At 36.3% G+C, this 18,373-nt stretch overlaps 1 protein-coding gene across 2 annotated transcripts in view; it reads left to right on the plus strand.

Annotated features, from left to right (window-relative positions):
• Window positions 1–17,955, plus strand: part of GUCY2C (guanylate cyclase 2C) — a 96,408-nt gene extending 78,453 nt beyond the window's left edge. For both annotated transcript variants that reach the window (XM_039335637.1, XM_039335638.1), the window contains exons 24-27: window positions 7,657–7,755; window positions 15,501–15,595; window positions 16,806–16,882; window positions 17,444–17,955. In XM_039335637.1, the coding sequence (XP_039191571.1) occupies window positions 7,657–7,755; window positions 15,501–15,595; window positions 16,806–16,882; window positions 17,444–17,618 (446 nt within the window). In that variant the 3' untranslated portion in view covers window positions 17,619–17,955. The remainder of the gene's footprint in view (window positions 1–7,656; window positions 7,756–15,500; window positions 15,596–16,805; window positions 16,883–17,443) is intronic.
• Window positions 17,956–18,373: the final 418 nt, after the last annotated feature.

Genomic DNA, 18,373 nt, shown 5'->3' on the forward strand with positions numbered 1-18,373 from the left:
ATTTAAAGACCCGATCCACTTTCTTATTAAATATTAAATAGGCATGCCAACCGAAAAGTAAATCCCATCCCTCCAGATAGAGTATCTCCAAATTTGTTAAATTTGCCCAATCACTAATTAATGTTAAAACCACCGCATCATAGTATAATTTCAAATTTGGTACCTTGAGTCCACCTCTCTCACGGGAGTCTTGCATGATTTTAAACTTTACCCTTGGTTTTTTCCCTGCCCAAATGAATTTATTAATACCTTTCTGCCATTCATTTAAATTAATCTCATTCTTCAAAATCGGTAACATTTGAAACAAAAAAAGAAACTTGGGTAGGACATTCATTTTAATCACTGCAATTCTTCCCATGAGAGATAACTGCAACTTCTCCCAATTTCTCAAGTCTTTCTGTACCCTGACCCACAACCTTTCATAATTATTCTTAAACAGTTTTGCATTAGAAACAGATAAAATAACCCCCAAATATTTTACCTTATCAACAATTTCAAAACCAGTCAAATTAACCAAAATCTGTTTATCCCAAGTAGTCATATTTTTAGGTAGTATTTTAGTCTTATTAACATTGATCTTAAAACCCGAAACCAATCCATATTGATAAATCAACTGTAATAACTTTACTACAGAATAGGTAGGTTGAGACAAAGTAACCACCAAGTCATCTGCAAAAGCTCTTAACTTATATTCTTTTTTATTAACTTCTATTCCTTTTATTTCCTGCGACTCTCGAATTTTGATCAACAAAATTTCCAATGTTAAAACAAACAATAACGGCGACAATGGACATCCCTGTCTAGTACCTTTCTCTATTGTAAAAACCTCTGACAAACCCCCATTAACAATAAGTTGTGCCATTTGTTTTTGATATATCGCAGTAAAAGCTTGTAATATTTTTTCACCAAAATTCATCTCTTCAATTGCTCTTAACATAAAATACCAATTCAGTTGATCAAAAGCTTTTTCAGCGTCTAAAAATATCAGCCCTGCAGGAACTTGGTTATTCTTATCTAAATATTCTAGTAAATTAATAATTTGTCTAGCATTATTTTTCATATATCTACCAGTTATAAAACCAGATTGGTCCTTATGTATGAGGTGGTGCACAACCCTCATAAGCCTATTAGCTAAAATTTTTACAAAAATCTTATAATCAACATTTAAAAGAGATATAGGTCTATAATTCTTTGGTAAAGTAAGGTCTTGATCCTCTTTTGGGATCAAAGATATGAAAGCACTACTCCATGACGGAGGAGTCTCTGAACCCTGTTAAATATTATTGAAAAGATCACCTAATGGTTGAATCATCTCTTCCATTAAAGTTTTATAATAAACAGATGTCAACCCATCCGTACCCGGCGCCTTCCCTAATTTCAATTGTTTAATTACTGTCACAATTTCCTCATTAGTAATTAGGCCATTAATTTCATGTTTCTGGTCTTCTGTCAATTTAGGAAAGTTAGCCTCACTTAAATATTTATTTATATCTAGAGTTTGTACATTAGCAGATTTATATAATTTTTGATAATAATCTAAAAAAGATTTCTTAATCAATTCCTTCTGGTACACTAATTTACCCTTATAATTTATTTTATCTATTATCCTCTGTCTCTGTTTCTTTCTTAATTGATAAGCCAGCCATCTCCCTGGTTTATTAGCATTACAAAATGTATTTTGTTTCATAAACAATAAATTAGTTGCAGATTGATCCGCCATCAACATATTAAATTGTGTTCTTAGCAACTTTATAGATTCTTTAACCTTTTCATCTGAAGGAGTTAAAATCAAAAACTTTTCTTTTAATTTAATCTCATCTTCCAATTCTTTATGTTTCTGAATCTGCTTTTGTCTATGAAGATTATTCATTTTTATCAAAATCCCACACATAAATGCTTTACCTGCATCCCATACCATTGACATTGATGTCCCCTTATACATATTCAAAGCAAAATAATCCTTTAAACACTCCTTTAACTTTTGAACATTCTTTTCTTGTCTAAATAAGTTCTCATTCACCCTCCAGGATCTTCTCTCCTCTTTTTCTTGAATCAGCTCCATCCAAACTGGACTATGATCCGTCAATGACCTAGGAAAAATCTTTACATTCTTTACCCTATTATATAAGTCCGTTGTAATAAAAAAAAAATCAATTCTTGAAAGAGATTGATGTCTATCTGAAAAAAAGGTAAAGTCTCTCTCCTCTTGGTTGCATTCCCGCCAATAGTCCCTCAATTCCCAGTCCTCTTTCATATCAAAAAAGGCTTTAGGTAATTTGGCCTGTTTAAAAAGAGGAGAAGAACCTTTCTTGTCCCTTTGTGTATCTAAGACACCATTCCAGTCCCCCATTAATATCACGGATCTATAATCCAGCGAGATTATTTTCTGATGTAACAGTCTATAAAATTGTTCCTGTTGCTGGTTTGGTGCATAAAGTCCCACTATAAGTATTTTCTTACCATATAAGCCGAGTTCAATCATTACATATCTTCCTTGGGGATCTGATTCTACCAGACAAACTGGTAGATTTTGCTTAACATAAATAACCACTCCCCCTTTCTTCCCAGGAGCAGGAGATACAAAATGAGATCCCAGACGGGCATTAACTAAATATTTTTGATCTTTAAGTAAAATATGAGCTTCCTGCAAGCAGATAACATCATTATTATGTTGCTTTAAGTAGTGAAAGATTTTCTTTCTTTTCTGAGGGGAATTAAGACCGTTAACATTCCAGGTCAGGAACTTTGCCATCTTCCTTAACCAGGAGCCTGGAGAAGACTGCCTGAAGATCTGCCATTGCTGTATGTGTTGCAGAACCCTTGGGTCTTGCTCTCCCACCGGCAATGAGGCACTTTCCAAAGAAGATTCTTTGACTTCTTTCTTTTGTTGCTCCTTTTCCTTGCATCTATGTGCTGCACGGGTCATCCTCTGCTCTTTAGCCTCTGTTTGACGTTGCCATTTCACTTGTAACTTCCCAGCAGAGATCAGACCTAATGCTTCAGATTGCTGTTCCAGCTCTTTACCATTCAAAGGTTTCTGGACAGATGAAGCTGAGCCTACACCCAGGACCGTATTGTAAAACTCTTTAGCTTTAGCAACCGTATTCAACCTATAACGCATCCCCGAATGGCTCAGAGCAATACCCATCGGAATCTCCCATCTGAATGGCATCAGTCTTGCTTTAAGCTCATTAGCTAAGAAAGCAAAGTCTTTCCTGTTTCTTAAAATTTTAGATGGAATTTCCTTTAAAATGATAACATCTTGGGCAGCAATCTGGAATCTCTTATTATAAAAAGCTTGTATGATTTCATTACACAGAGACCTCTTTGTAAAATAAATCACCACATCTCTGGGCAAATTCTTCTGCTTCGCAATCCAAGAATTGGCTCTGTAAACTTTTTCCACTTCTCTGCGTAATTCATCTTTATCCATATTCAAAGCAACAGCTAAATCATTAAGCACCATCTCTGTCAAATCTTGATTCACATCTTCCTTCAGACCTCTGATTCTCAGGGCGTATTCCATTTCTCTATACTGGGACATAAGAATATCCTCTTGTGAAATCTCCATCTTCCTTTCCATATCTTGAAATTTATCCTCGAAAAAATCAACTTTGTCTGCCACTTCCTCCACTCTCGAGTCCAACTTCACCACCACAGAAGCCAGGCCTGATAAGGCTGTAACTATATCTTGCCTCAAAATAGTATTATTGTCCTCTAATAACTCCTTCATTTCCTTCATTTCCTCTTTGCTTTCAGATTTAATCTGTACAAAAAGCTGCTTCATTTCATCTCTAATTTGGGATACAGCATTTCCCATTATGTCTTTGATCTCTTGTGCAGACAGGCCTGGCAAGGGAGGGGAGGGTGGAGGCTGCGCTGATGGTATAGGTTTAAGTTGTTGTTGTACAGTTAGGGTTGTAGGAGAGGAAACTACCTTGGATAGTATAGAAGGCGGTTGTCTCTTTGAAGCCATTTTTCAAAACAATATTCTCTCTTTCCTTCTTCCCAAAAAGAAAAGGAAATAAAATTTACTGTAATCCTTAGAGTTCCAAAAAAAAAGGAAAAAAGATCAGGAAAGAAGTCCAAAGCTCACTCAAAAAAAAAGAGAAAGAAGAAAGAGAAAGTCAAAAACAGTCATTTAAGTCCTTTGTAATTTGAATTTTGTATACATTCGTATAGAAAATTCAGAATTTCTATAGTGTTCATGAAAACTGCCCTTTTCAGGAAGCCTGAAGAGAGCATTATTAATGAGTTACATTTTAATGTAGTTATTACTTGGTATTCTTTTTGAAACTAATTCCTCTCTGATTTCATTGTTTCATCTGCATCCTCATGTATAATTGTCACTTTAAAATTATATATCCTGTATTTGAAGAACTGGATCTTAGCCTACAAAACCCTTTCTTCTTTTTTGTATCAATAAATAGAAATTTCTTTTAGAAAACATGGATATTTGGGACAACTGGGGGACATTCTACAAATGAAATCTAAATAAGAGCTGAAACTAAGCACCAGGCCTAGTTCAATAGCAGTTCAATCAGCATTTGCAATTTGTCTAGTACAAGGAAAGCTTCTCATGAGTTTTTCTTTTAAATCAACCTTTTCTTTCTAAATCATTAGAGGTTAGTATCTGTGAGCACCTTGGGGTATGGGACAGGATATCAGGAAAATTTGTTGGGCATACACTTGGCATTAAGCCACCACAGACCCTCCTCTCTAAATTTCTTGCTTTTAAGAAGAAAAAATGGGGGGGGGCAAGAGAGTAGCGTCTAAAGCAAGTTTTATTCTTATCTTGACTTTCTCATCAAGAACAATAAAGGTTGAATAGAACTGTCAAGAACAGTTGATTTAGATTAATTTCCATGCCCTCATATCTACCACAATCATCAGCTAATATCAACTCTGATTGTAATTGTGGATTTATATACAAAGCAATTCCATTGAAATACACTCTACAACTATATAAATCCAATATTTTTATCTTTTTATCTGATAAGTGTTTTTATAAGCAGAATATATTTAGTTTTATTTTTTCAAATAATCAATAATGTTCTTTTTTTGAGGAGCATTTGCTCCATTTATATTCTGTGTTAGACATCTGACATTTATATTTATGCCAAGAATTTAGAAAAGTCAATATTTGTGGTACTTAAGATGGGAGCCTCTTCTGCACTATTCTGTAGTTGTTGTTTAATTCTTTTAATGACCTCTATTTGCATTTCTTCCTTTTCCCCTTTAACTTTTTCTGGAAATTCTCTTGCTTTTTGCACTGAATTCAGTCTGAACTTCTGTTGTTTGGAAGTAAGGATCCACTTGGTCCAATCAAAACAGTATCTTTTTCTGTTTGAACATCTCAGGAAAAAACCCTCTTTTTTCTTGCTCATTATCTTATCAGAATTTCTTTAAGTACAATTGCATCTACATTATTAATCTTCAGTCTGGTCCTGGAATGCTGCCCCAAAACCTGGTCTCTAGTCTTCTTCCTGAAAAAGTACACAAGAATATCCCTTAATATATTTCTTAATTTTGCAAATCATGTACTAATCCTATATACTTTGCTCTGTCTGTGTACCATCTTCACCTCATTCCCCCAAAAATGGTTAAAGATTAAAAAAAAATTTTAGTGTCTTCACCAGGATTTTCTGGAACTCATCTGACTCACTTTTACTTTTGGATTACAAATTAAAAAAAATGGTGATCACCACAAAAGCAGCAGAGTGTCATGAGGGGAAGAGAGGATTGGTAAAATGACCAATTAAAAAACTATTATTTTGGGAATATTACAAAAAAAAGTTTGAAAAGATGGGGAAAAAGTATCCAACTCTGTCAAATCTGTTTAAAGTGGCTGCATTTGAAGAGAGAATTGAAGAAAGATTTGTAAAGAGGAAATGAAAAAAAGAAGAAAAAACCAAATTGAGGACAACCCACAAGAGAACTAAAACAAATTACTGATAAAGAAAAATGAAATAATAGAGAGATGGGAAAGGACTTAGACAATTTGTTATAACTGGAATTGAGAGGAAAAGAATTCTGCCTGGAATTCAGAAATAAGAGGAATTTAGATTTGGAACAGCATTTTGCTTTTTTGTCCTCCCATTATTATTTGAAAAGTCTTGTCACTCAACATATTATTAATAAGGTGGATAGTCTTTTGACATTGGATGATGTAGTTTGTGTAATAAATCTTCCTTCCAGATTGTGTCATAGGCTGTGGATTGTGAAGTAGTACTTGAACTAAGTGCATTAAAGGCTGCAAGTAAATTACTGAACAATACATTTTTTTTACTATTTCAATAGAAAATATTAAACACATATTGATATTTAGCTATCATGCTATTCCCATTTGAGAGAAGCAATTATGCAAAGTGCAGATGAGGAGTAAGAATTAGTAATGGAAAGAAATTGAAAACAGGAAATATGAGAAAAGAAAAGGAAACTAAATATAGTTTATATCAACTCTTAGCAGCATTTACTTTATCTCTCCATGTGTTTCAGTGTTGCAAACCATCCTTTTTTCACCATATCCATTCCCAAATTCATGTGTTGTCTTTTGTTCGGCATACTTCTGACCTCTCTGTTTTTCAGAATTTAATCAGTTCCATCCAGCAGTAAATTCTACATCTTCTCCTTATTCTCAGCCTATCCATTCTTCCTTCAGATACTTGTTTTACAATGTTTGACCAAACCTATCTTGGGTTTCAGTGCAATATTTTTCAGACTGATATAGCAATAGCTCTTAGACTTATATATTACTTCATAGTGTTTTACAGCTCTCTCTAAGTGGTTTACACAGTCAGCATATTGCCCCCAACAATCTGGGTCCTCATTGTATTATACAATCTCTAACAATGACTACAAATCATTTATACTCTCAGTCAACAGCATGGTATCATCCATGAACAAAGCTACATCCACATTTGTGGACACAACACAAATAAATTTTCAAATTCAAACAATTCCTAATAATCTACTAAAAAAAATAAAAAAATAAACGATGGAAATAAGGCATTTGTCAAATTTTGCTCAGTGCCAGGATATTTCAATCAGCATTCTGCTGAGTATCTTCCCAAGCACATTTATCAAATCAGTCCACTTGATATTTTCATTCCCTCTTGTTGCCTTTTCCTTTATATGAGGGAACAGTGACAACATTCTTCTAATTATCAGGCAGCGATGCAATTAGCACACCTTAAAAATATTGCATAGTCACTCCATCAGCAACTTATATCCATCTTTTAACATTTTTCCAGTTGCACCATCTAAATATGCAGGAAGAGAAAGTATTTCTTTACCAGGGATCCCAGTTCATAATCACAACTGATCAAATCAACCCTGGTACATTCATTCCTTTGCCGTATCTTTTCATGAAAATATGTTATGAAAAATAACAAATAATTTATGGTATCTTAAGTAATAATAACTTGATTGTGGCATAATAAATAATACAGTTCATTCTACTCATATGATTGCTAATTGATTATGGCATAATTTTTTATATTCTGCCTCATGAGTGTAAGGGTGTATGGGTGTAAGGGTTAGGGTTAGCACAGTCATGAGTTACAAATATTGATACACATGATTGAGAGATTGTAAATAGTGAGCTTAATTAGACAATATGGACAACTTTTCAGACAATTTCTGTTTTGTGTTCAGGTCCTTGTGCAGCTGGTGTGGTTGGGATTAAAATGCCTCGTTACTGCTTGTTTGGAGACACGGTGAACACAGCTTCAAGAATGGAGTCTACAGGTTTACGTAAGAAAAGAGTTTCTAACTATGCAATATTTTATACAGTCAAATTTAGAATTGCATATTTAAAAAGAAACATTTTACCAAGATATGATAATGACTTGCTAGAATCTGAGGCCAATCATTATCTCATAGATAAGTGCATAATTTTTGTGAAGCTAAATTACAAGGCACTGCAACATATTCAGCTTCTTACCTCCTTGAAGGAAATTTACAATATAAATGTAGTAAATAAATAATTGGACCATCTATGGCATTTTTCTCAGAAGACATCCATATTTAGATTCTTTCCTCCAATTTTTGTGCAATTGTTGATCATCCTCTCATAATACAGTTAGCTTTCCTTCTAGCTATTGATGTTCAGATTAAAGTCACAAGAAGAAGAAGAACGAATAGTTATCAATTCACTGGATCTTATATCTAGATTGATACTGGAGTTCTTCAATGTGATATTGGATGGGGCTTAAGATTTCATGGCCTTTTAGTGGCAACCATGCACTTGACTCTTCCACTTAGGATTATAGGACTAATACAGTACTGATTACTGTGGTGATCTCTGTCAGCAGATCTTGGATGTAGGAAGTATGCCCTTCCTGATCCTAGTACTGTAGATATATTGGTAGTATTTAATATCTTCAATCATGGTATCCTTCTGGACTACTTCTGATGGCTGAGGACTGAGAGCTCTGCGCTTTTAGTTGATAATCGATCAAATTCTATTCTGGCTTTGATTTTGGTTCTAGATGGTTCTGCTGACCCTGAAGGAGACATTTGACAATGTGGGGGACATTCTGGACTCATAGTTCCTATTTGAAGAGCATGGGGAGCCTTTGCCCAGCTCCTGGCATTTGGTGGGCTTCCTGGATCAGAGATCCCTGATTGTGACACATAACTTTATCACCCATGATAAGACTATTGCAACATACTCTACATCAGGGGCCCTTTGAAGAAGATAACCCAGAAGCTACACCATATAGTTGATTCCAACAGCAATGGTCTGGAAGTTAACTATTTATGTTTTAGTTTCAAACTAATTGTTTTCTGGGTCCAGTTCGAAATACTAGTATTAACACATGAAGCCTTCCACAGCTCAGCTCCAGGTAATTCCAGAATGGTCTCTTCTGGTTATATTTGACTTGTTCTTATGATCTTCCTGAGATGGGATGCTGGGGGTCACTATCTCATATGAAGTGATACTTCTAGGAATGGGGACCTAGAAGAGTATCTTCTCAATGGCTGCCCCCATTGTGGAACAATATGCCTCCCGAGGGATGTGGACCCTGCAGTATATTAACTTTTCGAAAGACTTGAAAAAATGTTAATAAGTACCATGATGACCTGCCTATTTAACAGGATGTATTTTTATAGAAACATAGGTCTGGAAGGGACTTTGGAGGTCTTCTAGTCCAATCCATGCCCATATATAAATCCCTATATAATTCCAAAGAAATGGTTGTCCAATCTTTTTTTGAAAACCTCTAGTGATGGAGCACCTACAACTCTGGGAGGCAAGCTCTTTCATTGATTAATTGTTCTGTCAGGAAATTCCTCCTCATTTCCAGGTAGAATCTGCCTTTGACGAGCTTCCACCCATTGCTTCTTGTCCTTCCCTTAGGTGCTTTGGAGAATAAATTGATGCTTTCTTCCCTGTGATATCCCTTCAAGTATCAAAAGACTGCTATTATGTCTCCCTCTAGCCTTCTTTTCATTAAGCTAACATATCTCATTCCCTTAGTTATTCATTTGTTTGATTTGTTGCTCTTCTCTGCACTCCTGCTAGGGCTCAGCTTTTTTAAAAATATGACCAACACTGGATGTTTATTCCAAGTGTGGTCTCACCAGCGTTGTGTAAAGCAGTACTATCACTTTTCATTGTCTTGATGCTGTCCCTATGTTGATGCAACCTAGGACTGTGTTGGCTTTTTGGGCAGTTGCAGCACACTGCTGACTCATATTTAAGTGACAATCCACCAGGACACCTAAATCCCTCTCACAATTACTACTGTTGAGCCAGGTACATCCTATTCTATATCTAGCATTTGGTTTTTCTTTCTAAGTGCAGGACCTTACTTTTCTCACCAGTGATCTACATTTTGTTGGATAGGGCTCAATGCTCAAATCTGCCAAGATTTTTCTGAATCTTGCGTCTATCTTCCAAAGTATTGGCAATGCCTCGCACAGTTTGGTATCATCTGATTTGATGAGTTTCCACTCCATCCCCTCTGTCAAAGCAAGAATATTCAGTATTCCCATCCAGATTATTTATGAAGATGTTGAAGACCACCAGACCCAAAACAGAAACTTGAGGTATTCCACTGCATGCTTCACATAGGTATAGCTCCATTGAGGACTACATGCTGAGTGCATTTGGTCAGCCAACTGCAAATCCATCTGGTAATGGTACTATTTCCTCCACATTGTTCTATATTACCAAGAAGTAGGCTGTGGTCTATTTTGTCAAATGCCTTACTGAAGCTTAAGTATACTATATCCATAGCATTTCCCTGACCCACTAATTCACTCACTTTATCAAAGAAGGCAATAAAGGTTGTCTGACATGATCTGTTTTTAACATGTTCATGGTTCCAGTAATCATCTTCATTTCTAGATGCTCACAAATCCATTGCTTGATTATCGTTTCCAGGATTTTCCCAGGTATTGATGTCAAGCTAATTATTCTGTAGTTTTCTGGATCCATTTTTTTTTTTTTTTTGGCTTTTTTGAAGATTGGAACTATATCAGCTCTTTTCCAGCTCTTTTCCTCTGGCAGTTCTCCTATGCTCCAGGATCTCTGAAAGATTTCATTCAGTGATTCCAAGATCATATCTGCCAGCTCCTTTAGTATCCTGGGATTTAAGCCATCTGGTCCTTGAGATTTGAATTCATCCAAAGCAGATAGGTGTCTTATCAATTCCTTACCTAATTTGATCTGCATTCCTGTTCTGTCTCACACAGTGCTGCTTTTGATATTTTTTCCCTTTTGCAGAGAATTAAGCAGTTTTGCTTTCTCTCTGCTGCCCATCACCTTCTTGCCATTTTCTCCCACTAGTGAACTGTCCATTTCCTTGATATATTGAAATAAACTTTTTTTGTTATTTTTGGCATTTGTTATAAGTCTTAGTTCATTCCAAGCCTTAGCCTTCTTGACTCTGTCTTTGCAGTTTTGGACTATTTGCTGGTATTCAGTTTGTCAGAAAGCTCTTTGGGGCAACCGTGCTTGTCTACAGTCTCTTGTTTTTCTTTCTTTGTGATATTGTTTTTGTTTTTGTCTTTATTACATATTGTACTGTTTTTCCCTCTAGGATTTCCATCCATGGAATCCTTTCTATTTTCTCTCCTAGTTTGTTGAAGTCAGCTCTCTTAAAGTCTAAATCACTAGTCTGACTTTGATCAATTACCTGGGCCTGCAGTTATGGTGAATTCTAGTATGACATGGTCACTCTCCCCCAAAGTTTTTACAACTTCCACTACCTCAGCCATTTGGTCTCTGTTAATAAGAATGAAGTCCAGTATAGCTGACCCTCTAGTTCAGTGATGGCGAACCTATGACACGCGTGTCAGTGCTGACACGCGTAGCCATTTGGGGTGACACGCGCAGGATTTCATGCGATTTTATGCAATTCATCCTCGGCTCCTGCACGCCGAGGATGAAAAAAAATTTTTTTTTGTTTTCGCCACGGAAGAGAAATCCCCACGGATACCTGGCGGGTCACCAGGTTATGTGGGACTCGAACCCACTAAAACTCTCCCATTATGACTACCGCCCCCCTAGAGCAACCGTACCACTACGGCCTTGGATCCAGGAAGGATGAAAGAAATACGCTCTGTGCTGGAGGAACGGGGGGCGGGACGTGTGATCTCCCCCACCCACACTCACTCATTCACTGTGTCCCCGCCGCAAACTTCAGCCTGCGCCGCCGCCGACTGACAGGCAAGCACAGGCACAGCCCCTTTATCAGCGCAGGGGCTGCTGGTAAGGCGTGCGTGCCGTGCGCACACACTTCATCAGCACGGCTGAGAGTACGTTAGGGAGGACCCCCAGGAGAGGAGCGCAGGAACAGTGCGCGCCTTTCTCCAGTCAGGCCGCAATTAGTGAGTGCCACACAGTAAGGGGGACCTGTGAGCGCCATTAGCAGCAACTGTTGGGGTGCCATGGACTTGTAATTGCCCACAATAACTGAGATAAGTGAGGGGGAGGCTGTGTTAGGCTAGTTAACCCCTAATTGGCTAACAAGCTATCTATAATTCTATCTGCTGTCACTGGCCCACTGATGGAGCACCCAAAAAATAAAAAACAAAGGTTAAGTAAAGGGAGTGGTAGTAGCAGTGGCCGACCCTTTCAAGAGACATGGAGCGAGATGTATGGTATTATAGAAAAAAATGGCAGATCATTTTGCGTTCTGTGTACTGAAACGGTAGTAAGCAGAACGTGGAATATAAATAGACATTTTGAAACTAATCATTCCCAGCTCTTGGAAAAAAGTGAGGATGAAAGGAAAGAATACATTTCCAGGAAGCTACACCTTTATAAGAGCCAATCTAACTCCATCCTTAAATTTATAAAAGGCTGTACAAATTTAACATCTGCAAGTTTGAGCATTGCTCACTCCATAGCTCAGCATGCAAAAGCACTTAATGAGGGAGAATTTATTAAAGAAACTCTCCTAAGATGTGCGCCACTTCTATTTCACGATATGCAGAATAAAGATGCAATTATTAAGAGAATATCTGAGTTACCACTCAGTAGAAATATCATAAAAGACCGAATAATGAGACTGAACACAAACGTACAACATCAATTAAAGAGAGACATAAGGAATTGTAAATATTTCCATCTGTCTTGATGAAACTACTGATATCACGTCACATGCTCAGTTGGCCATTATTGGTCGATATTCTGATAGTCACACAATGAGAGAAGAGTTGATAAAGTTAGTATCAGTTCCAACAAGTACATCAGGAAGCGAAATATGTAAGGTTGTTATGCAAACATTCTGCGACCTAAGCATTGATATCTCTAAAGTTGTGTCAGTGACGACAGATGGTGCCCCAAACATGGTGGGGAAAAAAGTTGGATTTGTGAAATTGTTTACAGAAGCTATTGGACATCCGATTGTGCCTTTTCATTGTATTATCCATCAGGAGGCTTTATGTGCCAAGGCAGGATTCACTGACTTAAATGACTTAATGTCAGTTGTTACAAAAATAGTTAATTTAATAGCTGCTCGCCCCCTTCACAAGCGAGAATTTTCAGCACTTTTACTGGAGGTTGATTCCACCTACAGTGGACTGCTGATGTACAATAATGTAAGATGGCTGAGCCGAGGCAAGGTTCTTGAGCGCTTTGTGGAGTGCTTTGAAGAAATTAAGGTATTTCTTGAAGATAAGGATCTGGGAAACTTTCCTCAGCTCAATGATGATAAGTGGGTCAACACCCTGATGTTTTTTACAGATCTCTCTGTTCATGTTAATGAACTGAACTTAAAGTTACAAGGTTTTGGCAAAAGTATTGATGTTATGTTTGGATACATAAAAGCTTTTGAAAGTAAAGTAAAAATTTTCAAGCGAGATGTAGAAACTAAAACGTATAAGTATTTTCCTCGAGTACAAAAGCATTTTGAGAAGGCCAGTGCAGCTGTACGAAATGAAGTGGAACTCTTGCATATGAAGTGCCAGCATGTTTTAGACTCGTTACTTGACCAGTTTACTGATAGATTTAGTCAATTTAGAAGCCTAGAACAGACCATGAGAATAATTAAGTATCCTGATGTAGTAGTCTACAATAGTTTGGAATTAAATGGTTTCCAATGGACGCAAATAGATGATTTGGAGATGCAGCTTGCAGAATTTCAAGACAGCATCTGGGCTCAGGTGTTTGTCGACTTGAGGTCAAAGCTTGAGAATCTGGAAAGGGGCCGCTTGGAGAATCAAGATGAGTGCCACTACGAACAGGAAATTTGGAGTGCCTGGAACAGACTACCAGACACTTTTAGCACCCTGAAAAATATAGCAACAGCTTTACTCACAATTTTTCCTTCTACGTACTTTTGTGAGACCTTATTCTCAGCATTAAATAATATCAAAACCAACAAAAGAAACAGATTGACAGATGAGGTTAGTAGCGCTTGCTTGGGCCTGAAGTGTACAAAATACCAACCTTCAATTGAAGATTTAGCCAATGAAATTCAGCAACAAAAAAGTCACTAATATGCAGGTTAGTTAAAGAATTCGCCCTCCCCCTCACTTATCTCAATTCACGGCACCCCAAATAATATCAAGGGCAACATACGAAATCGACAGATTGATGAACAAAGAAGTTACTAAGCAGGTATGTTAAATAATTTGTTTTTGGTTTATTAAATACAATTATATATTGCAATTATACATTTTTGTAGTTTAAACTATAAATTGCGCAAAATTATGTTTTTTTGTCGAAGTGACACACCACGCAAGTTATGCTCGATTTTTTGCCGAATTTTGACACACCACGCCGAAAAGGTTGCCCATCACTGCTCTAGTTCTTTCCTCCACTTTTGGGGAGATAAAGTTGTCAGCTAGGCATGTCAGAAATCTGTTCAATCTCCCTCTCCTTGCAAAGTTTGTTCCCGAGTTGATGGAAAGGAAGTTCAAATGTGGCTTTCATATTTCCTCAGCTTGGTAGGGTAGCCTGTAGTACACACCTGTAGCAATGTCATCCCCCATCAATATTCATTATAACTTGAAAGTTATACTTTCAAGGTGGCTTTCATCTTTAATATTGTGTATTTCTATAGAGATATAGTAGTTCTTTGTATACATTGCAACTCCTCCTCCTCTTTTGTTGAGTCTGTGTCTTTTGAACAATTTATATCCTTCTAGCAGTATGCTCCAGTCATGAGTTCCATCCCATCCAGTTTCAGCAGTATCTGTATAATTGTATCTGCTCTCAGGTTCAGGATTAAGAGATGGTTTATTTTGTTGCAGGATGTTTTTCAGATAACTGAATTTTATTGTTTTCACCCATGAAGAATTAAAAATTAATAAATTATCAACTATATAAATTAAATTATCAACTATTTAAAGTAATGCTAGAACTGCCTTGAAACAACGTATCTGGGATATTGATCTCCAAACAAACTTAAGTAAGGTGGCAATTCCAATATTTGTCACTTGCTTCCAGAAGGATTCTTCCCAGCTTCTTATCTATTTTCCATTACAATTTTGAAATTTTGTAAAGCTTTCACCTTAGCCAGGCTGGATGTGTTGCCCTCGGCAGTCCTTTTTGGACGGTTTAAAGGCATTCCTATGCACCTTCGGTTGTGTCCATGTGGTAATGGCTCTATAGAAACCTAAGCTACATGCTGCTTCATTGTTCTTTATATAAAGACTCTAGACAGATTCTTATATATCCGATATTGAAGAATTTTCCAGGTAGGGGATATGAATTTTATCTAAAGTTGCTACTTTCGGATAAGGATCCAAAAATATCAGTTCGGGTTGCCAATTTTGTGCCACCATTTGCACAATATGTCGCACCATTATCAAGGTCTGAAAAATTTTAATATGATGTTTTATTTTGAGAATTTTGGATTATATTACATTGATTGTTTGATAGTTTTATATTCTGTAAATATGGAAGTAAAATTGTCACTGTTATTATATTTTGATTATGTCTGGCCTTATGGCTGTAATAAACAGGTTGATTGATATAAACTAAAGGCAATAAAAAAATATCTTACAAATTTTGTGTATTTTTATATGCTTACTTTTAGCTCTACGGATTCATGTAAGTGGTTCCACTATTGATATTCTGAAGAGGACAGACTGTCAGTTCCAATATGAAGAACGAGGAGAAACATATTTGAAGGTAATCTATACCCACATATTCATAATTTTAAAAATCTATTTACAGCAAACATTTATTTAAGAGCTATTAACTTTTAAAATATTACTTACAACTCAGTTATGTCAAGATTACTTAAAGGTAGGCTTTACTCAACATCCATTTATTCAGTGTCCATTTGAAAGTACAACAGTGGTACTTATGACAGATCCTCATAACTGTAACCATTGCAGAATCTCTGTAGTTTAGGTTGTCAATGATCAGATCACAAATACAACACTGCAGCATTCTGTGATCACATGATCACTTTTGTGGCCTTCACTGCCATCTTCTGACAAGGAAAATCAATGGGGAGGCTGGCCGGAGGTCACAAATGGTGATCATGTGACTGTGGGATGCTGCAATCACATGGGATTCACCTAACTATGGCAACTGATACTCCTAAAACATTCATTGTAAATTGGCAAGTTGCCTTACAACTGCAATAACTCAATATGGTGCCTTACAATCATGTCCTTTGGTGACGTAGTTGCTGGTTCCAATTACCCAATTATTTTGAATACTGAATTCAGTTTTGGTTGTCATGATGTAAAAAAGATGTTGAGTCTCTAGAAAGAGTGCAGAGAAGAGCATCAAAGATGATTAGGAGGCTAAAACATATAAGGAACAATTGCTGAAATTGGGTATGTCTAGTCTAATGAAGAGAAGGACGAGGGGTGATATGATAGCAGTGTTCCAATATCTCAGGGGTTGCCACAAAGAAGTCAAGCTATTCTCCAAAGCGCCTGAAGGCAGGACAAGAAGCAACAGATGGAAACTAATCAAGGAGAAAAGCAACCTAGAATTGCTAGAAACAACCTCATCCTGTCAGAACTAATCTTTCCATCACCCCCACCATCCTGCCAGAATCGATGAAGCTTCTTGCATGAGAAATGAAACATCTTTTTCTTCCTCAGGGAAAAAATAGTCCCATTGCCTTTATGGTGAAGAGTTTTGGAATTGCTTAGTTTATAAAATAACATGTTGTCCAAGGCCTTTTCTTTCTTCTCCTTCTTTTAATTGTCATGATAGCAAATCCTGGGATTGAGTTAATCACAACATAATGTGTTATTTTATGTATTTGTACTTTCAATGGGCTTAAATAGTTTACTTTTTTTAAAAAAAAGGTAATGCAGTATATAGTAATAACAATTATTATAATAATTAATTATAATCCTATTATTTCATATATTAGGGCAAAGGAACTGAGATTACTTATTGGCTGACAGGTGTGAAGGATCAGCAATATAATCTTCCATCGCCTCCTTCTGTGTAAGAGGTTTTTTGTTTTAAAAAACAGAATACTCATACCAGTATTCAAATCAGGGTAGCCTTTTGTATTGTTGACTAATAGTTCTTGTTTTCCTTTTGATAGAGAGAGAATCTTTTGGAGTATATGTTCTTTCTGTTTGTTGTTTTCTGAGGGTGGGGTGCTTTTGGAGGACAGGTTTATGTATTCCCAAATTAACTTTGATGGCAAGATATAGACACACATAAAAAGGTACATTTTCACTCTAGATGAGCTTGATGTGTATGAGTACACATTCATGTTGTATTCAGGAGAGTGCCTTGCCACTGTTTTCTGTTATTGTTTGGTTTTATTTCTCAATTTCTTCACCGTTTCTATACTGTAGTCCTGGGATATTCTGGTGGTTTGACATCCAGGTGCCATCCAGGCCTCAGCCTGCTAAGATTAAGATCAATTAGGTGTTGCCACTGCTGTATGATCTCCCTCTATTCTCCAGCTTTTAAACAACATTTATAGGAATAAAATTATTGATGGATAGAAATGGATAGAAATGGATAATTAAATGTATTTTCTGCTATTTCCAGGGAGAATCAGCAGCGTTTGCAGGCTGACTTTGCTGAGATGATAAAGGACTCATTGCAAAGAAGACCAACGGAAGACTGCCAGACACGAGAGATTTCATGCACGACTAATTACTGCAAAGGCAGCCTGGAATATCTGCAGTTGGCTACTACAGAACACTCTGCCACTTATCTGTAAAACTTGATAGGAACAAGTTAGGAATAAAATGATTTTAGATTCCCACCATCGCCACTCATTTACAAGACTGAGGAGAGCAAAATTAGTTAAAAACAGAATGTTGCTCATTCCTTTAAGTATCATTAAGAGTCTTTTCAAACTAGCAAGCTTTATTAAAAGACATACAAGTTTTTATCACTACAGCTTATTTTAATAGAATGTGTTAGTTTGCAATAATGTTTGGCTACCATAACATGGCTCTCTATAATATCTTTTGTACTTGTATATCATTATACAAATAATTAATAAACTATGAAAAGATTTCCTTTGCTGCATTTCCAACATGCAAATAATCTAACGCAAGCTGCTTCTGCTGACTTATTAATACACTGTTTTTTAGATACACAGGAAATAAAGTAAGAAACTGTCAACTAGTAACATCTTTAAGACTCAGTATGTTGTTTATAATTAAATAGGAAGAATTTTATCTGCCATTTAAAATCTGTTAAGGCATTGATTTTTCATGATTTATTTTTTATATAATGTTTAGAAGTGTAACCAGTCCATGTGAAAATACAATAAAACTTTTGAATAAGAGTACCTTGTAGCACTAGCTCTTACCATGTTACAGATGAAATATGAAATATATGTTTCTCCACACGGACACCCACACAGTTGAGATATATGCATAGGCAGACATTTATGTGGATGTTGGCATTTTGTTGCTATCCTATATAGTTTTTTCATACATGATTTTATTTTGTACTTTATAACAT

This window comes from Crotalus tigris, unplaced genomic scaffold (genome assembly GCF_016545835.1).
Source record: "Crotalus tigris isolate CLP2741 ecotype Arizona unplaced genomic scaffold, ASM1654583v1 scf7180000017644.4837335, whole genome shotgun sequence".
Lineage (NCBI taxonomy): Eukaryota > Metazoa > Chordata > Lepidosauria > Squamata > Viperidae > Crotalus > Crotalus tigris.